General features: G+C 36.7%; 1 protein-coding gene across 1 annotated transcript in view; it reads left to right on the forward strand.

The window, feature by feature from the left end:
- The window catches only part of STXBP3 (syntaxin binding protein 3), a 73,161-nt gene that overhangs the window by 37,050 nt on the left and 10,799 nt on the right, over nt 1-25,312 (forward strand). Inside the window, exons 8-16 of the mRNA XM_044672233.1 lie at nt 3,552-3,642; nt 5,680-5,804; nt 6,887-6,991; nt 7,114-7,171; nt 7,440-7,505; nt 11,967-12,047; nt 12,546-12,684; nt 16,598-16,704; nt 20,439-20,531. Of these exons, the coding sequence (XP_044528168.1) occupies nt 3,552-3,642; nt 5,680-5,804; nt 6,887-6,991; nt 7,114-7,171; nt 7,440-7,505; nt 11,967-12,047; nt 12,546-12,684; nt 16,598-16,704; nt 20,439-20,531 (865 nt within the window). The remainder of the gene's footprint in view (nt 1-3,551; nt 3,643-5,679; nt 5,805-6,886; nt 6,992-7,113; nt 7,172-7,439; nt 7,506-11,966; nt 12,048-12,545; nt 12,685-16,597; nt 16,705-20,438; nt 20,532-25,312) is intronic.

The raw sequence follows: 25,312 nt of genomic DNA on the forward strand, positions 1-25,312 counted from the left end.
TTTCTTCAGTTCCATACTTTATATCACTTCTGCATCTTTCCTTCTCTTTTCCTTCTCTCCTGCTTCATATGAGATGTCCTTTTCACTTGCTAATATTAACTTCTGTATTTGTGCTCTTGAGACTGTCCCCTCTTGTTTCCTCCAGGAGGTTAGCCCTTTGGCCATCCCATCTCTCTCCCTAATTTTCAGCCCCTTTATTTCTAGCTCCATTCTTGCTCCCTACAAACATATTTATACACCTTCTCTTGACCCCTGCCCTCCCTTTAAGGTCTCCTAGATCTCTCCTCTTTCATGGGCAGAGTCCTAAATAAAACTACATTTATCACTACTTTTTTCTCACCTCACACTCCTCAGCACCTTGAAATCTTTCCTTTCTCTAAATCATTTGATTAACAGTGTTCTTTGCAATGTTACCAATTACTTCCTTACTTCTAAATACAATGTCTTTTCTCAGCATTTATCTTTCTTGATCTATCTACAGTGTTTGATGTTGTCAGTCACCTGTTATTTCTAGACCTGTCAGACTTTCTTCTCAGTCTTCTTTGCAGGTTCATCCTTTCTATCTTGTTCCTTATTTCTGAGTATGCCTTAGTATTCCATCTTCTCCTCCACTCTTTGTCCTCCACTCTTTTTTCCTTTACTTACACTCGACTATCAGTGATGTCATCAGCTCCAGCCTCATGGATTTAATAGTCATCTCATTACTGAGGGATAACTCACAAATCTACATCTTACAGCTCTCATCTCTCTACTGCCATCAAGTCTTGTAACTATATGCCTATTTGTTCTTTATTCCTTAATGTCCCATAGGCACCTCAAGCATAATGTGTCCAAGTAAAATGCATTATCTTTTCTCCTATATCTGCTTCTTCTTACTGACTTCTCTATTTCTTTTTAGAGCCCCTCCATTCTTCTAGTCACTGAAATTCATAACCTAAGAATCATCCTTGGCCTTACTCCTGCATCCAGTTATTTGCCAAGTATTGTTAAATCCACCTTTTCAACATCTCTTATATCTCATGTTTTCTCTTTGTTTATATCATAGGTACCCTAGGCCAAGCCCTTATTGCCTTTTGTCTAGCTATTGCAGTAGCCTCTTAATTGCATCCTCCTCTCCTTGCATCCAGTATCTTCCTTCTTCAATCCATCTTTTATATAACTGCCAAATTAATATTCCTGATGTCCAGATCTGGCCATGTTGCTCCCTTATTCAGTAATCTTCAGTGCCCCTTGTTATCTTGGGGATAAAATAGAAATTTCAGTTTCACATTTAAGTCCTTTCACATTCTGGTTTCTGTCTGTCCTAACAGGTTGGCTACTTTCTATTGCCCCTCACACATCCTTCTGTCTGGCCAAACTGGAGCTTCCTCAAGGAGCTTATATTCTACTAGGGGGTTACAATAAATTTACAGGTACATATCCCAAGGATATATACGAAATTAATACATAATGAAAGAAGGAACTGAAAATTGAAAGCATCAGGAAAGAACTCTTGGAGTAGGGGGTCTTGTGAGCCAAATCTTAAAGGAGTGAGGATTCCAAAAGGCAGTGGTCAGAATATTTAGGCAGAGAGAAAACCTGTGCAAAATGACTGGAGGTGGAAGATGAAATATGTATTTAAAACAGCAGGATTGTGTAAGGGGTTCAACAGGCAGGCCAATGTGGTTGGAACACATTCCTTAGAGGCCTCCAAGATAAGGTCAGGATATTTATGAGGAAGGCATGTTGACTTTCAGGCCTGGCATTCTGTGCCACCTAGCTGCCCCCACAGTGGTAGATTGATGCCAGGTCTGGCATTTCCCAGTTCCTAGAAGTGACAGATGGCTGGTGAGACTGGTCTTAAATGGTTTGTGCTAGCCTCTGTCATAGCTCCATAAAACCAGTAATGATGTGCTGGTCTTGAAATACTTAGTGTGGATCCAACCACATTTAGACTGTGTACAAACTAAGAGAGATGTGGCCAGACAGCAGGTCATATGAAAACTTAGTGTGAAGCCTTACCCGACAAAGTTACTGTTGCGTTAGGTTGCATTAATAATAGTATAATGTTAAGAATTGAAGAAAGGAGGAGCCATGGGGCTCGAAGAGTAGGAAAGTAGAAGTCCTAGTACAAATCCAGGAAAGTACAAGTCCTAAATGACTAGCACCTCTGGTGTGAGGGCTTGTTGAGACCTTTTCAGGGCTGCTTGTCTATCTTTGGTGTCCACCTGGCACTCAGCCCTCACCTCTCCAAGAAGCTATAGCATGTGCAGTGCCCACACCCCATTAAACCATCTCAGCGGATGGGCTAAACCAGGTAACCAGTGAATCAAAAACTTGTCAGTGAGTTTGGAGGGTGTCTACCCCAAACATGAAGACTTCCCTCAGTGGAATAAGGGGATGAGAATAAGGGGATGAGGACAGTTTGTTCCACCAGTCTATGAAGGTAACTAAAACAGATGCCATGGAGTGCTTACAGCTTGGTCAGACTTCAAAGACACCAAAGTCATCTGCTGCATCCTGGGCCCTTACCAGTAGTCCTGACTTTTGTCTTGCCACTGGGCTTGATTCTGGAAGAGAGAGTGAGGTTAGGTGGCTCAGTGGATAAAGAGTCTGGCCTGGAAACAAGAGGTCCTGGGTTCAAATGCATAGTCAGACACTTTCTAGCTGTGTGATTCTGGGCAAATCACTTAACCCCACTTCCCCAGCATTTACTAATCCTTGTTTCCATTCTAAGATAGAAGGTAAGGGTTATTTGAGAGAATGATGATTTTGTGCAATTCTGCCTCACTTAAATCTAATTCATTTATAAGTCAAGATAGCAGCCTATGATATCTTTGGCTTTCTTCAAAAACAGAGGACAAGGGAGCAGCTGCGTGGCTCAGTGGATTGAGAGCCAGGACCAGAGACGGGAGGTCCTGGGTTCAAATGTGACCTCAGACACTCCCTAGCTGTGCAACCCTGGGCAAGCCACTTAACTCCCATTTTCTAGCCCTTACTACTCTTCTGCCTTGGAACCAATACCTGGTTACTTCCAAGACAGAAGGTAAGGGTTTAAAAAGAAAAGAAACAGAAACAGAAGACAAACTACATGTTGGGGAAAGAACTTTTTGGAAAAATTTAGCTTTGGTTTCCCAAATTTAAATTTGCATTGCTGTGTATAAAATAAAAATTTAAACTAAATTTCTGCAAAAGATATAGTTATTTTTTTAGGTTTTTAATCATCATGATAATAGCTGAAAATAATTAACTTTTTACCATTTATATTTTATGTATTTGATTGATTGATATATTTGATTATTTTATTGATTGATATAATGATATATTTATCATTAACTGTCTTGATCTCTACAACTTGTCCATGGCAACCCAACTAATAACTATCAGTAAGAATTAGAACCTAGGTCTTCCTAATTCAAATTCCATCAGTATTCACTGTGCTTTTCACAAGAATGACTTTAAAATAAAATTGTTCAGTTGGTTTTTTATTTGACCATAAAGATATTACAAAATGTTGTGATTTTGTTTTTTAAAGGAAAATTTTAAACTTAAACATTTTTCCATTTTTATAGCAAACCTTTAGATAATGCCAGAAAACTTGCTGAACTAGTTGAAAAAAAACTTGAAAACTACTACAAGATTGATGAAAAAAGCCAAATAAAGGTATAAAATGAAAAGCAAGTAATCTTTTTATTATGTGTATCTTTTTCCCCCATTAACAAAGGACCTGTGTTCTACTTAAAATTTAAAATAGTCTGTTGTCTCTTTAAGGATTCAAATGGATTTAGTGTTTTTTAAATGAAACAAAATAGGGGAAATGTTTATATATTTGAAATAACAAAGCAAAACCTGTTTAGCCCAGTTTGAGTTATTGTTGTACAACCTTGAAAATAATCTCTTTTTAAAAATTGTAATTTAGACTTCTCTTCCTCCTTATCCATATTCTAATTGCTGCTTACTTCTTAAAATAACAGCCTTAATTATTTTGTAAACAGATACTAAGATATCCCACAAAATATTTTATATTACTATAATTATATTATTATATAAAATGTCAATAGACTTGAGGTTCATATTAAAGAATAGGCATACTTTCTAGCATAATGATCTGCACATAGTAGGTTTTCAGTATCATCTAAATGATTGTATGGCTACATACCTTCAAGGAAGTAAACAAATGAACCACTTTAAATATATTTGAAAGCTTTAATTCTGGTTACATATGTTACTCGTGTGGAGGAGAAAAGTCTTTTAGAAATTAATTTTGGGGAATTCTCCCTAATTAAAATAGTCTGTTTCAGAGACAAGTCTATGACAATTGTAATTTTGCCTAGGGCAGTCTTAACTAAGTTGTATAGAATTTAATTTTAACAAATATCTAGAGAATAGCTAACAGCCAAAGATTTTTGTCTTTTAAGTACAGTAGAACAGAAAGTCTTTAAGAAAAAAAATTACTGATTTCTTATTATGTGTAGAGTGGTGCAGCTATGAAGCTTCCTGCTCCTGCCTTGTTTAAAAAGAAAAGATTAAGAAATATAGGAGCTGAAAATGGGACAGGATACTCTCCTTTTTTTCCCCTTTGGGTAGCTGAGAGAGAGAGAAACCTAGGGACAAGAAATTGAGAATATTTAGGAACTCCTGTCTAATTTTTTTAAAAAAACCCTTGGCAATCAGGGAATTTTAATTTTAAAAATTCCCAGCATCTCTGAGAAACCACAAAGACTTGACGATCCTAGAAGTTGTATGATAGTTCTGTGGTGGTATACCCTCAAAAGTAGTGATTTAGAGTTCAAAAGAAGCATTCTAATAAAATCTGTGGCCTCTAAAGCACAATTCTAAGCACTGAGAAAGAGAAAAAATTTAGTTGGCATGGTCTTTGTCATCCTTGAATTTATAGTATCATGACCTTGCCTATAGCTAATAGAGAAAATATCTCAAAGATTAACTGGAACGAAGAATCCATCTATTGAGTATATGAATTATGTGGGGAAAATTAATAAATGGGATTAATCTAGAAAAGCTTCCTGAAGGCACTACACCTAAAAACTATAGTTTAAGAAAGGAGGAAGAGACAGTAAAACATATTGAAGAAGTTCATTCCAAAGAACTTGAGTTATTTTTTTAAGTGATTCTGGCTGAGATTTTCTAAGCTCTGTTGTTCATCTCTAGCAAACAATTTTTTCATCATTAATGTAAAGATTTTAATCTACTGATTAGGACCATTTAATGAATTAATTAAAATTGTGATTATAAAGCATTTTGATTTATTACCTAAGCCATATCAGCAGAATCCAGTGATATTAATGAATTTAGAAATGTTGCAATAATATTTTCAGTGTTTATAGAGCCCTGTTACATAAGGAAAGAGATCTGAGAAGAGCTAAATTTTGGAGTTGCTTTGAAATTTCCTAATGGAATTTTTTTTTTTACCCAGGTTTTATAATCACTATATTGGTTTTTAGTAATTTCATTTACATTTTAGATCATACTTTTGTCATGCTGCCCTGATTGCAGTTTTTCTTTGAGCATTTCCTTTTAGTTACTCTTTTTCAAGGCAAATTGTTAAGATACTTTGTTGGGGTGTTAGGGGCCTTAGGGGAGGGGCAAGATAGAAAGGACACTTTGTTTCTTTAGAGTTTGGTTGTATATTCACACCTCAAAATGTCATTTTTTTAAGACACTTTTATTTTATCATCACAGGGTAAAACTCATTCTCAGCTCTTAATAATTGATCGTGGCTTTGACCCAGTGTCCACTGTACTTCATGAACTAACCTTCCAAGCAATGGCATATGATCTGCTACCAATTGAGAATGATACATACAAGCAAGTATAATTAAAGGGCATACATATAGTATGAGTAACAGCATAGAAGAGCTTTTTCTCCTGAATAAAGCATTTATCAGTTTATATAAACAGTCAGCAGTGGAAATATAATTTCATTCCTCTCAAGTGCTCCAGAGTGGAAGTAGTTTAGGCCTGATCAGGGTGATGAGGGATGAGTACTTTGGGGCTAGGGAATACACACATCTTATGCCTTTTCTTTTAACCGATGAGAGGAGGCAGAGGAGAATTAGTCTGAATTTCTTCTTTGCCAAAATAAGGTCTCCTGTGTGACCTTGGGCTAGTTATTATTAAACGTTTCTGGGGCTTAGTTTCTTCATCTATAAAAAGATAATTGTACAAAATGATTTCTAAAGTCCCTTCTAGCTCTAAATCTATGATCCTTTGTCCTATGCTTGATTAGCAGATTAATAGATTTTTACCTGTTGACACCTCTGTTCTCAACCCAGTGACTTTTTAACCAGTGGTATTGACACATCAAAATAGTATTTATTAAGCCTGCCAGTATGAGAAATTGTGGTAATGATTAATTCTATTATTAAGACTGATTATCTGATGTTAAAGTCATTTGTGCTAAAAACATTCCTCTTGATAGTTACATAAATTTATTAGGTTGAAAACTAGTGTAGGGATAGGAATAGTCCATCAGTTTGTCAATGAACCTAGGTGATGTTTTAAAGGAATAAATACATACCTTTATAGCTTTTACTTTAAGAGTAACTTCTTTGATCCTTTTGACACTCTTGTGAGATAAGCACTGTAGCTATTATTATCCCCATTTTATAGATGAGGAAACCAAGGCTCAGAGAAATGAAATACTTGATTATACTCTCACACCTTATTAAGTGTTAGAGGCAAGATTCCAATTCAGGTCCTTACTGACTCTCTGTTCAGAAGTGTTTCCATTGTACCATGCTGCCCCAAATTTAATTAAATATGCTTTAAAGTAATTGAATAATTACTTATAGTTGTCAGAAATTTCCTTTAATTATTAAAATATTTGTGAATTATCCTCTTTTATTATTTTTAAATCATAAATTTTAAATGGTTACTCTTGTTTACAGATATAAAACAGATGGACCTAATGGAAAAGAGAAGGAAGCGATCCTTGAGGAAGATGATGACCTCTGGGTCCAAATTCGACATCGGCATATTGCAGTTGTTTTAGAGTATGTGATTGCATTTAGCATTTTTATTATTCTTACTGATAGTTTTATATTCAAAACTATTTTAAATAGGAAACTTCTTAGAAATATAAAGTGTCCTCTCTCTCTCTTTCTCTCTCCCTCAGAGAAATTCCCAAGCTTATGAAAGAAATTTCATCCACAAAGAAGGCAGCAGAAGGGAAGGTCAGAGGGTATTTTAATTTATTAATAAGGGTAAAGATACTTTAAAAAATATTGTTTTTAATGCCATTTGGCCACTAATGAATAATGTTCTTTAGAAAGAATCAAGATACATTCATCAAAAAATTGCAAATAAGCATTTGATCCCTCTAAATTAATAAATTAATCAGTTTTAGTAATACTTGGGACTAGAAAGCTTTACTATTTTCTCATAAACATTTAAAAGAGCCAACTGAAAAAACTTAATTTTAAATGTTTACTTTTCCTGTAGTCATCCCTTAGTGCTCTTACACAGCTGATGAAAAAGATGCCCCATTTCCGCAAGCAGATTACTAAGGTAAGCAGTATTGTGTACCATAGTAAGAACATGAAAAATGCCATATTAAGTGACTCCAGTTATTCATTCAGCCTAATGTTCTCTCTCCAGCAGGGCCACCAATAGATATTTTGTCATTAACTTCTTTGTTGTCCATTACTATTTTTGCGCCATTGCTCTGCTATATTAATCAGCAATCCTTTCCCCCTTGGAGCTCTTGCTCTGTGATTATACTGCTTCTTCCCCTTTCAACTTCTAGGTCTGCCTCCCACCTTCTGAAATAATTTAAGCACTTGATTCATAGACTTCTTTTCCATCTCATCCCCTACAGTCATTTTTGATAACTTCATAGCTTTCTAACTTTCTCATCTGAGAAACATTGGCCTCTGAGTTCTTCATGATTTTTGACTTGAGTAACTCTCATCTGCACTCTTATATTAGCTTCCCATTGGCCTGTCTGCCCTGCCTGATTTATTTTCATCACTACTTCAAATATCCTGATCTCTGCAATTCTCCTCTGATCACATCCTCCTGCCCTTCCACCTCTACTTTCTCCAACATGGATTAATTAGTCAGTCAGTCACTTAAATTTCCTGATTGGAGCCTTTACAAACCCTTGTCTTCCTAATCTCTCACCATTCTTACCCTGCTTAACCTGTTTAATCTTCTTCCATTTTTACCCGGTTTTAGGTAATTTCCATCATTTGATTTCCCATTCTTATTTCTGGGCTATTGAAGACTATACAAATTTCACCAATCATAAATCTGTGTTAATTTGCTTGTTCTTTAGTTAACCTTTTATTCCACTCTTACTGACTACTTACTGACAGTTTCTTCTATTCTTTTGAGTAGCTGAGTGGCTTTGGGTAAGTCACCAACTATTTTGGACCTCAGTTTCTTCACCTGTAAAATATTTGGTTTTTTAAAATTTTGAGCTCCAGATTTTCTTCTTCCCTCCCACTTTCCTTCTCCTCCCCACTTCCTGTGCCAGTAATCAGTTTTATATAGATTTTATACATGCAGTCATTTAAAACATTTTTCCACATTTAAGTCATTTTGTAGAAGGGATCTTGGACAAAAAAGAAGAAAGAAGGTGAAATATAGTCTGTTTTGGTCTGCATTCAGTCTCCTTCAGTTCTTTCTTTGGAGGTGGATGGCATTTTTCATCATGAGTCTGTCATGATTCTTTTAAAAAAGTGTAAGGCCCTTTCCCTCTCTTTTAACATTTGAGGAAAGTTAGAAAATACTGGAATTTGTTTTTATATTGTCATCCAAATAATTTTTAAAGCTATTAAATGCAAATAGGTCCAAAAACAAAGCCCTGTAGCATATCAAAACTCTGGGACACCTCTCCACATTAACATTGATTTGTTAATAAGCACTCCAGTTATTCAGCTAGTTCCAAGTGCACTTAAATGTAATTGTGCCTTCCTTTAGCCCAAATTTTTCCATGTTAGTGTGGCTATTATGATAGAGTTGCTCAGATACTTTACTGAAATCTAAAACATTTCCCTATTCAAACACTATTTTTTAAAAAACAAAGGTATTTAGGCTAACTTGGCCTATTTTTTCCTCCCCCCTAAAATCTTTACCTTCTGTCTTAGTTTCAATTCTAAGACAGAAGAAAGACAAAAGGTAGGCAAATGGGATTAAGTCAATTTCCCAGGGTCATACAACTAGAGTGTCTAAGGTCAGATTTGAACCCATATCCTCCCAGCTCAATGCCTGGCACTCTATTCACTGTGCTACCTAGCTGCCAGACCTTACCTATTCTTAAGGAATCCAAACTAGCTCATAGTGATAGCCATTTCCTTTTTAAATACTCAAAAATTAACTATTTTAGTACTTAATTCTAGGATTTTGCTAGGAATACTTGTGATACTCAGTTTGCAAAAGTCCACCATCTTCCTTTAGAAAACAAAGATAACATGTTCCCATATACAGTCCCATGAAACCTCTCATTTTCTTCATAATTCTTTTAAAGTCATAAATAGCAGTTTGACAGTGTTGACAAAGCTCTTTTATATTACTCTGGGGTATAATTTATATTGGATAGACTTCATGAACTTCTTTATAGCAGCTTGGTAATATTCTTGCTGCCTTCTCACTTAGCTAGGATTTTAATTCCCTCTTAGCAATTCATGTTGTTCTTCAGTTGGTAAAGATACTGGAATGGTTCACCATTTTCTTCTCCTTAGCACGTATAGTTCTATCCTTTGTCTTTGATAGAGAAAATGAAAATAAAATGCCTACTGAATAGTTCTGCTTTCTCTCTTCTTACTATTTTCCATACACCCCAGTCAACAGTGTTTTTACTGCCTCTTCTTACTTTTACTCTTTCCTACAACAGAACTCAAAAAGTCCTTTTTAATTGTCTTTTAGCACTTTCCCCCTAAGTTTTATATTTCCTCTGAATAATGGAGGTTAGCCTTCCTTCCTAATACTATTCTTTCAAGCCTAAGATTTCTTCTTAGAGGTATGACTTCTCTTCCATTATTTCTCCTTTTTTTTTTTTTTTTTTTTTTTAGCAATATTAAATTATCGGAGAACTGGCTTTTGGATACCTCCCTCCTTAATTAGAATAATTTATAATTTCATTGTCAGAATTTCACATTTCAAAGCTTCCTATCCCTTTTAAACCAATATTCTTTTTAGAGTTTGGTCATAGGATCATACCTATCTTTTCTTTAAACTTTTAAATATCTACTTGTAGGGGCAGCTAGGTAGCACAAAGGACAGAGCACAGAGCCTGGAGTCAGAAAGACCTGGGTTCAAATGTAGCCTCAGATACTTCCTAGCTGTGTGACCCTGGACAAGTCATTTAACCCCATTTGCCTAGCCTTCGCCATTCTTCTGTCTTAGTATTAATACCAAGATAGAAAGTAAGGATTTTTTTAAGAAATCTACTCTTAAAGAGTATATGTTAGATCAGGCCTAGCATGTCTTTCCTTAATTCCACTGAAGTTTATCATCATTAAACTTTACAAAATAGTTTTTAGGGCACAGTTCTAACCATATGATTCCTCTGCACAAAAATCTTTAGTGGCACTATATTGACTCTTGGAAAAAACACACATTCATCCTGGCATGCAAACTCTCCGTAGTCTGTCTCCCATCTACCTTTCTAGATATATTGTATGTTATTTTTCTGCATGCTTTTTACAAGTTTAGTTACATTGACCTAGCAGTTCCCAGGCCTCAGCATTACATCTCCCTCTGCTGTGCCTGATCACAACTTGAAGACCTCTAATGAGGGGGAACTCAGCATAAGCCATTTCACTTTAAAATAGTTCTAGTTTTTAAGAGGGTTTTTTTGTTGTTGTTGTCTTTTAAATTGAGCTCAAATATGTCTCTCTATATCTCCCACCCATTGTTTCTAGTTCTGCCTTCTGGGACCAGGCCAACCAAGTTGAATTCCCCTCCTACAGGGACAGATCTTCATATACTTGAAGATGACTTTCTTTCCTCTTCTCCCTCCTCTCCCCATACCCCCAAACACATATAAAATGTCTTCTTTCTTTTAGTGTAAATACTTCCTTTACCTGATTTCATATAATATGATCTCAAAACCCTTTCCTTCCTCTTTACCTTCTAGCTTATCATTAGCCTTCCAAAAATGTGTCATCTAGAACTGAATACATATTTGGTCTGACCAGGGCAGAGAACAGTGCTATTATAATTTCCCTCATTCATAACACTGTCTTTTTTAATGAAGCCTAAGATTACATTATTTTTAATTATCATATTATTGACTCAAATTGGATTTGAAGTACTAAAACCTCCAGTGTTTGTCAAATGAGTTGTCATGTCTCTCTCATTTTGTATTTTGAAATTAATTCTTTAAACACATTATTTGAAATTCATAATATTTGAAGTATAAATCTATACATTTATCTCTATTAAATTTGATCATCTATTCTAACATCATCAAATTTTGATAGCCCATTTTCTTGGACTCTGCCTGACTTGAAAAAATTCATTGTATTAGCTCTTCCTCTTAGCTTTTTGTCATTTGCAAATTTGATAAGCTTGCTATGCTTTGTCATATTCTATTTTGTATTATTATTTGTAGAGACCTTATATCTTTAAATTGTAGATTTCCTGTAACCAGGGAATATGTCTTCATTGTCTTTGTATATGGATGGATCATAATCTGTAACCGTGGAGGAAGAGTGCCCACATGGATGATTTAATCGTGCACCAGTATCTATTTAGAATATTTCCTATCATTCCCATCTCACACCCTCCATTCCACATAAACTGGCTTCTTCATGGCTCCACACAAGCTATATTATGTTTCTTTGTTTTCTGAGATGTTTTTGCTGCTCTCCTTCCCTCGAATGCCCCAACCTGCACCTTCATATAAATATACCTAAATATAAATCGTTTGTTTTCAAAGGCCCAGCTCAGCTTCTTATGATCTGTCACTGAACAAAGAGAATATAAAAATATTTACTAGTATTGTTTCTTTTGTTTTTATAGCAAGTGGTACATCTTAACTTGGCGGAGGATTGCATGAGTAAGTTCAAGCCAAATATAGAAAAGCTGTGCAAGACAGAACAGGTATGTCTGAGTTCTTGAGAACTAGACTTCAAGACTATTTCACATTTTAAATTCATGCCTATCTTTTTGGTGTACCCAGAGGCTGGATGTGCCTGTATGCCAGATGGCCTCTTCATCTAATGCCTGCTACTACAGTTAAAGTTAATTGGGGATGATTCTTCTTATTCATGGTCAGGCTTAGTAATAGGTCTCTGTTATTGAAGATGACCTGCCTAATGGGCTTGGTTTTTAATTTTGCATTCTGCTATGTTTCATCTGCTTAGGTTATTCTTATTCCATTATTATTGGTTGGCATTTTTGACTGTGGTTGCATTTTTCAGAGTCATCTTATAGGCAACGCCAAATTTTAAAAAAATATACTCCATTTACAATAATTCAAGAGTATTTACTTCTTCTCTACCACAATTATACCATTACAGTTTTGCCAATATTTAATAGAATTCTTAATTATAGAAATGAATTTTGATTACAGATCAGTGACATTTTGTTTTAATAAAGGACCTGGCTCTTGGAACTGATGCAGAGGGACAGAAGGTGAAAGATTCTATGCGAGTGCTGCTTCCAGTTTTACTCAACAAAAATCATGACAATTATGATAAAATAAGAGCTATCCTACTTTACATCTTCAGTATTAATGGTATTGGAAGTTTCAATTAATTTTACTGTTATTTTATGTTTTGTTTAAATCTGAAGTACAAACAGCAATTTAATGCCATCAGAGGAAATGAGAAAATTCAAAGGCGAGTGAAGCAGCAACATGATGTCATATAAAAGCACTCCATTTGGAGTTGGGAAAACTGAAGGAAATTTTTTAAAAATGAGTTATTGCCAAATAAAGAATGAAAAATTAGGGTCAAACTGGGGTTCAAGGGTTTGGAAAATAATTTCATTAAGATATCTAGTGGGGGTAGCTGGGTGGCTCAGTGGATTGAGAGTCAGGCCTAGAGATGGGAAGTCTTAGGTTCAAATCTGGCCTCAGACACTTCTTAGACATGTGACTGAGCAAGTCACTTGACCCCCCCCATTGCCTATCCTTACCACTCTTCTGCCTTGGAACCAATATACAGTATTGATTCTAAGACCAAAGGTAAGGGTTTCAAAAAAAAAGATACCTAGTGTTTCATGGTCAAGAAATATTTGAGCTTACATTTTACTCTTTCATTTTGTATTTTGAGCATGGTCTCTTTGTCTTGGCCAGACTGGAAGCACGATAGCCATGCGTAGGCCCAGTCCTACTGCTGATTGTCGTGGAAGCTGCTGAGGCTTCTCATATTGATGCTGGACTTACTGTGGATGTCTTTTCAGTGAGAGTCTGGCTGCAGCTCCAGACTCTCAAGTGATTCACCAGTCTTAGCCTCTCCAGCCTCAGGGGCATTAGGGGAGCAACACCACACTTGGCTTACTGTTTAGCATTGTAAGGTAGACATAGAATATAACTTGATCCAGCCAATATTTATTGAGCATCCAAAATATCTAAGAATGTTGCTGGACACTATGAGCGATACAAACATTAGTAAGATTGACATCTTCCCTCAATGAGCTTTTCAGTCTAATAAGGGAGATAAGGAAGTTACAAGTAATTTTTGCCTTAAGCAAGATACAGTGTGCTAGGGGGTTTTAGAAGAGGGAAAAAGTTCATTTATTTTAGGGAAATTCAATAAAGAATCCATAAAGAAGGTGGAATTTAAATTGGGACTTGGAGGCTTGTTGGATTTTTATAGGAAAGATAATGGGTGAGAGATTCTAGGTGAAGAGACAGTAAGGCCACAGAAGGTCCTTTTGAATTCTAAATCAATGAACCTATAAATGAATTGTAATTAAGCATTTCTCGTGTGAAATTCCTCAGTAGGCAGTGAAAGAGACACAAAATTTAGAAAAGTAGGAGTCCACCTTCATGGAATTTTTAATCCAGTAAGAGAATGTTCATGTGACACATACAAGTAACTATGATATAAAAAATTTTCAATGCATTAGAGTAGTGGGAAACACAGTATTCTATGAAGTCTGGAGGAAGGACAGTCAATTACCAACATGTAGAACTAAAGGTTTCATGGAAGAGTTGGTTTTTAAAAGAGAGAGGAATTCTGCAGGTGACAAGAGCACAGTCAAACACAGGGAACATCATGAGCAAGAGATGAAGAAAGAGAAGAGTTTGGATGTAATAGAGGGTGCGTAGCGGGGAGTAAGGTTAGAATGTAGGGAGGAGCCAGATTGGGGAGAGCCTTTAATGCCAGACTAGGGAGTTTCAAATTTATTTGAGAATACAATAAGGACCCACTGAAGATTTTTGAGAAGAGAAGTGGAATGTGGAGCTGACATCAGTCAATCATGTATTTATTATGGACTTACCATGTGTGTATTTGCCAGGCACTATGCTGGGCAGTAAAAGTTCCCTGGGGTACAATGAATGAAACAAATCTTGCTCACAAAAGGAACTTGCATTCTAATAGTAGGCATATGGATGAAGGAATGGATAGATAGATAGATAGATAGATAGATAGATAGATAGATAGATAGATAGATAGATAGAAAGAATATAGGATTATATGCAGCAAATTCAAAAGAATAAATTTAAAAAAATTTTTTAAATACCAATCAGGGGACAGCCGGATAGCTCAGTGGATTGAGAGTCAGGCCTAAAGACAGGAGGTCCTAGGTTCAAATCCGGCCTCAGACACTTTCCCAGCTGTATGACCTCTGGGCAAGTCACTTGACCCCCATTGCCCACCCTTACCACTCTTCCACCAAGGAGCCAATATACAAGTTAAGGTCTTAAAAATCAAATAAATAAATAAATAAAATACCAATCAGTTCAATACAAGGTAGTTTGAGAGGGAGAGCACTATAAGTTGTGGTACTTACTAAAGGCTTCATGTTAAAAATAGTACTTGAGCTTCACCTTGAAGGAAGAAGAGGTTTCTTTTTAAATTTAATTAATTTTTATTTTTTTAGAAAAATTTTCCATGGTTACATGATTCATGTTCTTACTTTCCCTTTCACCCCCCCCCCCAACTCCGTCCCCATAGCCAACACACATTTCCACTGGTTTTAACATGTGTCATCAATCAAGATCTATTTCCATATTATTGATAGTTGCATTGGTATGGTTGTTTCAAGTCTACATCCCCAATCATGTCCGCATCAACCCATGTGTTCAAGCAGTTGTTTTTCTTCTGTGTTTTTACTCCTGTAGTTAAGGAAGAAGAGGATTTAATGAGGTATAGGTGAGGAGAAATCCCATCACAGGTCTGTGCAAAAACAGGGAAATGGGAGATGGAGTATCTTTTATATGGAACAAAAAGAAGGTCTGTTTGACCAACTCATAAAGTACAGAATGGGAGTAATGTACAGTAAAGTTGAAACAGTATGTTGGGGCAAAATATGAAGGATTTTAAAAGTAAGTTGATTCCCTAAGGAATAGGAAACAAATAGAGTTTATTGAATAAGTCGCCCTGGGCAAATCATTTAATCTTTCATTGCTTCTGATCACTCTGTAATAAATAAGTTGCAGAACAGTTGTTGATCTGCATTGGTAGAGAGATGTTACAATGGTGAAATTGGATGTAGGGGATAAAAGAGAGTGAGGAGTCCAGGATGACACCTAAGTTGTGAGCCTTGCTAGCCAAGTGGATTGTGGTACCCTTACTAATAAGAGGGAAGTTAGAAGGAGGAAAAGTTTGAGGTTAAAAAAATAAATTCAGTTTTGGAAAATTTGAGGTTAAGCAAGATATCCAATAGGCAGTTGGAAATGTGAGCCTTGAGGTTAGGGCTGGATAAATAGAGTTAAAAATCATTAGCATAGAGATGATAAGTGAATCTGTAGATGCTCATTGAGATCATAGTAGAGAGGGAAAAGAGAAGATGACTCAAAACAGAAACCTGAGAGGCGCCTACAGTTAGAGGGCATGTCTTAGATGAAGATCTGCAAAAGAGGTTGAGAAGTTCAAAGTGAAGAGAAGAGGCTTCAGAACAGAAATGTAAAAGGCATTATCCTTAGTGAATTGGGATGGGCTAGCAATGAAGATAGAAAAAAGTTTGAGAGAGGTAGGATAGTATTAAGTCTAAGAAGTTAGAATCTGAAAGTGTATTCATAAGGAGAAGAATGGACATCAACATTAAGGGCAGCAGTATGGTGAAGAAACGTTAGTCTAGAGACAAGATTATTAGATTTAATATTAGGTCATTGGTGGTCTTGGAAAACATAACTTAAGCAGTAAGGAGTAGAAGAACTGGGAGCATCAGGGACAGATAGTTTTGGGGGGTTTTGTTTGTTTTTTTTTTGTTTGTTTGTTTTTTTAAACCCTTGTACTTTGGTGTATTGTCTCATAGGTGGAAGATTGGTAAGGGTGGGCAATGGGGGTCAAGTGACTTGCCCAGGGTCACACAGCTGGGTTTGTTTGTTTTTAAAGTTTGGTAATAAAAGGTACACAAGAGAGAATTAGTTGGATGAGCTAGAAATATGAAAGTACTTTATTTTTTAGGGTTTGAAAGACTTCAATACATTTGTAGGTAGATAAAAAAGAATAATTAGCCATTTTCTTTTCTGCAAGGAACAACCCAAGAAAATTTGGAAAAATTGGTCCAGAATGTAAAGATAGAAAATGAGAGTGACATGATACGTAACTGGAGTTACCTGGGTGTTCCTATTGTCCCCCAAGTAAGAAGTACTACATTTTATATATACTGTGCATGTTTGTACTAAATATGTATTTTATGTTTTAATCTATTATATGTTTTGATGGTTATCATAATTGTAAAACTTGGTCACTTGTGGTTCCCCTAATTTTTACAGTAAATGTAATTTCCTAGAGGATTTATATTATATAGCTTTTGTTATTATTTTACATTCTTTATTATCCTTTTTTTTTTAAACCCTTGTACTTCGGTATATTGTTTCATAGGTGGAAGATTGGTAAGGGTGGGCAATGGGGGTCAAGTGACTTGCCCAGGGTCACACAGCTGGGAAGTGGCTGAGGCCGGGTTTGAACCTAGGACCTCCTGTCTCTAGGCCTGACTCTCACTCCACTGAGCTACCCAGCTGCCCCTATTATCCTTTTAATATTTGCCTCTAGAGGCTGTCATTTTGATTAATTGACTGGTTTTGAATATAATACAGCACAGATATTGGTTCTCCCACTTTTTTCTCTGCAGAGATTAAAATCTTTATAAACATCATGATGGATTATTTAGTAAATCCTTACTCCTTCCATCAAAATCCAGTGCACTCTTATCTTTTTTTTAATTAAAATTTTTAATTAATTAATTAAGAGTATTTTTCCATGGTTACATGATTCATATTCTTTCCCTCCTCTCCAACTCCCTCCTGCCCCTGTAGCCAACACACAATTTGCACTAGGGTGATTGTTGAGTCTATATCCCCATCAACCCATGTGTTCAAGCAGTTGTTTTTCTTCTGTATTTCTACCCACATTTCTTCCTCTGAATGTGGATAGTGTTCTTTCTCATAAGTCCCTCAGAATTGTTCTGGATCATCGAATTGCTGCTAGTAGAGAAGTCCATTACATGCACTTTATCTTAAATAAGCATTTACTGAACTAAGCATTGTCTCTGTTTTGCAGATGGGAGTACTAAAGGCCACAGAAGCCAAGTGGCTGCCAAGCAGGGCTCACTTATCTAAGTGGGACTTGAGCCTGAGCTCCCCGATTTCTAGCCTCTATTCTTCTTTTAAGCAGTAAGGTGGCTTAGTGGCTAGAGCACCAGGCCTGGAGTCAGGAAGACCTGAATTCAAATGTGGCCTCAGACATTTATTAGCTGTGTGACTCTGGGCAATTCACTTAACCCTGTTTGCCTCAGTTTCCTCATCTGTAAAATGAGGTAGAGAAGAACATATCAACCCACTCCAGTATCTTTGCCAAGAATATCCCAAATAAGATAACAAAGAATCAGAAACAACTAAACAATTCTTTCTACTCTGTCAGGCAGAAGAGGGACTCTGCAGATTCTGCCCACTGCTCATGAGGTTGGAAAGAGATACCTGTAGACCTTCAAGGCAGTGATTGCATACCTGGTGGCTGATGCTGTGTAGGCTTTCCAACAGACTATCAGAGGCTTTTCAAAAAGTCCTGAAGATTCTCTCACCCACTGTGTCTGGGTGATTAGAGATGGGGTGGTGGAGGAGGTTGTATAAAAAAATATTAAATTTGGAGTCAGAATTCCTCAGTCTGAATCCTGGTGTTTTTAGTTTTGAGATTGAACCAATTGCTTCTCTCTGAGGTGCAGTTTCCTCATCTGTAAAATGAAGGCATGATATCTAAATTCCCTTCTAGCTTTAAGTCCTAGGACACTTAAAATAAATGAGAGAAGCAAATGTTTTGTTTTAGCAGTAAGACTTTCAACATTAAAGCACAAAATACGTGATTATAGTGGAGAAGGGACTGAACTGGCTTTGGAAAATTTGGTTTTCAGTCCTATTAACTAGCTTTTGGCTTATAGCAAGTCACTTAATTTCTCTGGACCTCAGTTTCCTTATCTGTAATATGGGTCTGAGAATGCCTGATAAACCTATTTGTTTGTGAAGATAAATAATTTTGTATTTAAAGTACTTTGAAAACTACAAAACATTATGTAAATATAAGTATCTTTGTTTTGGGAGAAATTAAATTTACCTCTCTTGACTATGTTTTTACAAGTATTATTTAAAACTAATTTTAATAATGTTCACACGAGAAGGAGCCAGGTATGGTGGGGAAAGCCTGAGCTATAATTCCAGCTCTGCCACTTGTTAGCAAAATGACTGAGTGCATTACCTAATGTCTCAGAACCTCAAGTCTCCTCCTTCATAAAGTCAGGAGCAGATGGAGCTGATCTCAGAGACCATCCATAGTATAGGCCCCTTGTTTTTCTTCTCTCCCTCCTTCCCTCCCTCCCTCCCTCCCTCCTTCCTTCCTTCCTTCCTTCCTTCCTTCCTTCCTTTCTTCCTTCCTTCCTTCTTTCCTTCCTTCCTTCCTTCCTTCCTTTTCCTTCCTTCCTTCCTTCCTTCCTTCCTTTCTTCCTTCTTTCCTTCCTCTCTCCCTTCCTCCCTTCCTTTTCTTTCTTCCCTTCTGTTTTTGAATCAATGCTAAGTATAGGTTCCAAGAGAGAAGAATAGAAAGGGCTAGGCTATTGAGGTTAAGTGGTTAGGAAGTTAGGAAGTAGCTGGGGCAAGATTTGAACTTCCTGTCTCCAGGCCCAGCTCTATCCACTGAACCACCTAGCTTCCCCTCCCCCTTGTTTTTCATTTGAGGAAATTAAGATCCATGGAGTCAAAGTGACATATCTATTCTACGTCCCTTATAGAATCACTGAATCTTGGAGTTTAAAAGAACTGTAGAAGTCAGGTAGTCCAGCCTTCTTATTTGACAAATAAGGAAACAGAGCCCCAGATAGAAACCGCCTACTTTGTACAGGCACAATTAATTTTATCTTTAACAAAGATTTTTCTGGTTAATCTTAAATTAGCCTAAAAATTTGCCTAATCATAAATCTGTTTAGTCAAGTTTCAGATGTTGAGTCATTTTTCAGTCATGTCCAACTCTTTGTGACCAAATACTGTAGGTAATTCCTGAAGCAGACATACACTTCTTCTATTTTGAAATACCATCAATAGCTCTCAAGCACAGCCTTATTTAATGGATTGTAAACCATTGCCAGCCTTGCTCAAAGCACAGAATATGTTGATCAAAATGTAGCCTGAAAGATAAAGTGTGTAGCATTTTGCTGTTTCCTCCTGCTCTATTCACATAAACAGAATAAATAATTGAGGATAAAATATGAACTGCCAACTATCTCAAATTAAGATTTGGCATAATATCTGAATAATACAAATGAATGATATCCTGTAGCAATAATGGCAGAAACAAAAAACAAAAAAAAAAAGGTAACATTATTCCTGCTTTAAGAAGAATTTAAAATGCTCGGTAAGCTATAACTGATCACATTAGGAGCAGGATGATTCCTTTTAGCATTCCACTGTATTCTGAAGCACTGGTTGTGAGAACCATAAGTTATGGTCTGCATGTGCATCTTTTATATCAATTTAAATTAATATTTGAGTATCAAATGCTTTGCATAAACTGTAAAGCAATATTTGCCAGCTGTGACACAAGAGATAAAGCACTAAGCCTGGAGTCAGGAAGACCTGAAATCAAATTTAGCTTCAGACTTTTATAGCTGTCATTTAAATCACTTAACCTCTGTTTGTTTCAATTTCCTCATCTGTAAATTGGGGGCACATAGTAGACATTTAATAAATGTTTATTGAGTGAATGAATATATGATTAAAAGGTATAATTGCAACAATCTGTTACAAATAAATGTTTATGTTAGAAGTATACACTAAGGAACCATCACTCAAAACTCCTGGGTTTTAAATTTTTCTTTTTTATATATTAGTCTCAGCAGGGCAAACCATTAAGAAAGGATCGATCTGCAGAAGAAACCTTTCAACTCTCTCGATGGACGCCTCTTATCAAGGATATTATGGAGGTAATTTAAGAAATCCTTTTACTTTGAAGCGCCCTTCTATGAGTCACACTTAGTCTGCTTTATATTTACCTATCAGCATAGTGCTATAGGCCAGGCTTGACCCCGGCCAGTCTTGTAGTTTGGAACTGTTTGGAAACTGTTTGGAATTGGAGCAAAATCTAACATACATAAACCGATAGTGAGGAAAAGCAAATTTATTTAGCCATAGCACAAAAAATATATTCCACCAAGATGTAACATTGATTCACGTAGATGTAACCCTTCTTGTATCTGATTTGGAAATGCATATGATCAGTATGGTATATTGGATTAGATGAGTGTGGTGACCCTCATAGAAGTGAGATCTATGCCAAATCTGAGTGACACTGAGTCTTCCTTGACTATCCTTTTTATGTTCTAGGACATACTAAGTGTCCTCAAGGCAGGGATTCACCCAGCTAGGAAGTGTCTGAGGCCAGATTTGAATCTAGGACCTCTTGTCTCTAGGCCTGGCTCTCAATCCACCAAGCCACCCACCTGTCCCACAAAGCTGTCTTGAAGACAGCTCTGCTATCTTTTAGGGAGAAATTAGCCCAACCTATATGATAGAAATCCTTGTAGATGTTGCTTCTACATACATGCATATAACTGATCCAAGGAGTTCTTCCTGTTCTTTAAGATCACAGAATTAGATTAAATCATTTTTCCCCCAGTTTAGGGTAAGTATATTTTGGAGATTAAAGGAAGTCTTCCTGAAAATGGTTGAGGGTTTTTGTTTATTTCTTTTTTTGTAATCATGGAATAGTTACTACCTGGAGGGGCGGGACAGGAAACAATTTTTGTGTGTGTGTGTGTGTGTGTGTGTGTGTGTGTGTGTGTGTTTTAAGCCCTTACCTTCCTTCTTAGAATCAATTCTCTGTATTGTTTCCAAGTCAGAAGAGTGGTAAGGACTAGAAAATGGGAATTAAGTGACTTGCTGGTCACACAGCTAAGAAGTGTCTGAGGCCAGATTTGAACCTAGGATCTCTCATCCCTCAGCCTGTCTCTAAATCCGCTGAACCACCTAACTGCCTCCTAAAACTTTTATATATTAATGGAAAATAATGTCTTAAATTTAAATCTATTTTAGTGTTTACTTATTTTAAAGTAAAATAAAACTTAATTTAGTGTTTAAAATATTTATTGTAATATTGAACTTTGGAAGAAAGATGCCTGAGTATATGTCCCTCAACTACATTTTCCCATAGAAAGTGTTCCCAATAGAGCCCTGACTTATAGATGACAAATCTATATATCAATATGAGCTATTACTAGGAACATGATTCCCTTAGACCTCTCTGCTCAATAATCAAAAATTGAATAATAACAGACACTCTACCACCTAAGGTTATTTCCCAAGAAAACTCAGCTTTCAAAAGATACATAGTAACTTCAGTAAAGTTCTGTTCTTGATGATTGATCCTATGCCATTACTAATAGAAACTAGATTCTTCCACCAAGATACTGGTATTTAGTGACACTTTATTATTACAGTTAGGAGAGGAAATAGAGGTAGGGGGGAGTTAATGAAGAGAAAATAGAGGTATGGAAGTTAATGGTGTAGGAGTGATAAACCAAGACATGGGAGGGATTAATGTCACCGAGTGAGAGTGTAGAGAGAAGAAAAGAAGGCCAAAGAAACATGGAAGCCAAGAGAGGGGAGAGGATCAAGTAGGAATGGGCAATCCTTGGCATTAAATACCACAGAGAGTTAAAGAGATTTTGTGGAGGCTGTTATGATTTTGTTAAAAGCAATTTCATTTGTTAAAATATTGTTAAACTAAAGGAACCAAAACCAAAATAAATAAACCAAAATATCTAAAAACATTTTTATGAAAATTTTAATAATTTAAATAAATCTTTGAAAATTTAACAATAGTTAATATTACCATAAAAGGATTGAGTTTCAGGTTGCACTGGTTTGAGAATGCGAAGAAGTCAAGATTGGGAATCAGAAGACTTGGGTTTAAATTCTAGCTTGACTCCTTCCCACAAGAAGAGAGAGGTGGAGCCAAGATGGCAGTTTAGTAGCAACAAAAGCTGAAACCACTCTGACAATCCTAAACCAATCTTTAAAAAGCATCTCAAAAATGGCAGGAATCAAAAAACAACAGCAAGATGGATTGAGGGGGCTCTCCCACTGAATGCAATTTGAAAGGTAGGCAGAGAAAGTTGATTTTCACTGGATAAGGGGGAACCAGAAGCAAAACTACACACAGAGGAGGACTGACTAAATCCCCTTTCTTCCCATACCCCTAGTCTACTGCACCAGGTTCTGTGACTAAGTATAGGCTAATTTCAGGATCCTGTGGTGCAGGCTACACCAACGAAAGAGCACCTCAGACCCACTCCTTGAATTACTAGGCCCTGGCACCTGCCTACAGTGAGACCTAGAAGTCCATAGTGCTGGCCCTTTTCAAGCCTGCATTACTGCAGTGAAGACCTAGCCCAGCAATGGAGAAGACATGGCATGTGTGCAGAGCCAGCACTCGGGGAGCTGCTCCTTTGTCCCTCTTCCCAGTGCTCAAGAACATTTTTTGCATACCCCACTCCTCTGTCCAGCCACCCAAAGCAAGCACTTTCTCCCTCAACTCTCTCTGGTAATCTGGGGTTTAAAGACAGCTTGAATTTGCCTTCTGGGCACTTGAACTAGGAAAAGGACCAATAAGGACCTAGCCCCGGGGCAGAAAAGCTACCAATGCAGAGTTCTGCAAGTCAGCAGCAAAAGAGACAGAATCAGTAACTTTCAGAAGTCCACAGGCCAAAAAAAAAAGGCTGGAAAAATGAACAAATAGCAAAAAGAAACACAACCCTTCAAAATTTCTATGGGGACAAAGAGCAAAGCACAGAACCAACAGGGTATGATAAGATCCAAGCAACCACATGCAAAACTTCAAAGAAAAATGAGAATTGTTTCCAAGCTCTTCAAGAACTCAAAAAGAAATTTTAAAAAATCAAGTAAGACAGGTCAAAGAAATAAAAGTAATGCAAAAAAGAATAGCTTTAACAAATGCAGAAATGACCTACTAGAAAAAGAGACAAAAAAATCCAATGAAGAAAAGAGTGTGATGAAAAGTAGAATGGACCAATTGTAAAGGTAAGATTAAAAAATCATGTAAGAAATTCAATCTTTAAAAATTAGAACTGGGCAAATAGAAGCTAATGATTTCATGAGATATTAAAAGACAATAAAAGAATGAAAAAATAGAAGAAAATAGAAATATCGCATTGAAGATAGAACTGACCTGGGAAATAGATCTAAGAGAGATCTATTATTATATATTAAGAACTATTGGACTACCTGGGGAAAAAGTCTAGACATCATATTACAAGAAATTAACCAAGAAAACTGCCCTGATACTCTTGAACAAGAGAGTAAAATAGAGACTGAAAGCATCCAAAGATCACATCCTGCAGTAAATCCCCAAATGACAATTCTCAGGAATGTTATATCCAAGTCCAAGAGTTCCTAGCCCAAGGAGAAAATACTAAAAGTAGCCAAAAAGAAACAATTCAAATATCATGGAGCCCAGTCAGGATTACACAGGATCTGGCAACCTCCACATTGTAGGACCAGAAGACTTGGAATATGAGATTCCAGAAGGCAAGGGTACTAGATTTTCAACCAAGAATTGCATACCCATCAAAACTGATTATATTCTTTCAGGGAAAAGTATGGCCATTTAATAAAATAGAAGAAGATTTTGACACATTCTTAAAGAAAAGACCAGATTTAAACAGAAAATTTGATGTCCAAATAAAAAATTCAAGAGAAGCATAAAAAGGCAAATGAGAAAGAAAAAAAGTAAGGGCTTCAATAAGGTCAAATTGTTTATATTCCTATAAGGGAAGATGATATCTGTAACTCTTAAAAATTGTTATCATTATCATAGTAGTTAGAATTATACTAAGAAAAATGGGGAGAGAGAAGTAAAATTGGGTAAGTTATATAACATAAAGGGGCACAGTAGTGAGAATACTAATATTGTGGAGGGTAGCATGAGGGTGGTGATGGGTAATACTTAAACCTAACTCTCATTGGAATTGGCTCACAGAGGGAAGGATAGCTAGATTCAGTGGGGTATAGAATCCCAACTTACCCTATAGAGAAGTAGAAGGGGAATAAGAAAGGAGGTAGTGGAGAGGGAAATAATTTAAGGGAGGGAGAAGTTGGGGGGCGGTGATTAAAAGACCAGAGAAGTAGGAAGGAAATAAGAAGGGTGGTAGGGAGGGGAGTAATATAAGGAAGGGGAGGTGGCTAAAAGCAAAACACTAGTGTGGAAGAAAAGAGTAAAAGAAAAAAGGACAAGATTAAAAAAGAGGAAATCAAGATGGAAGGTGTTATATTCATAATCTGGGAAGTGATGGATGCTACCTTGACTGACAGGGGTGGCAGTTGGAAGACTCAGAATGTTCCCAGGTGCTGTGAGCCAGGGGCAAACATAGGTTGGCCCCACGGTATAAATACCCCTGACAGCCACTTTGAGGAAGGTCTCTCTCTGGAGGTCTCTGGACCGGGAAGTCTCTGGACTGAGTGGGTGGTTGAAGGGTGGCAGGGAGGTCTATGAAGAAGAGGGTAGGGATAAACCTGAAGCTATTTCCTGATAGACTGTGAGAGCTAGTGAATCACCAACACTGGTAGTGAGAAAGCTGAGAAAATAAGATCATCAATACATCTACATTAATAACCTTCCCTATTCTCTGGCTTGGCTGTAGCCAGGTCCAGCTAGAGATAGAGGGAATGGGTAAATCTCCAGCTTCCA

The sequence above is a fragment of the Gracilinanus agilis genome, chromosome 4 (assembly GCF_016433145.1).
Source record: "Gracilinanus agilis isolate LMUSP501 chromosome 4, AgileGrace, whole genome shotgun sequence".
NCBI lineage: Eukaryota > Metazoa > Chordata > Mammalia > Didelphimorphia > Didelphidae > Gracilinanus > Gracilinanus agilis.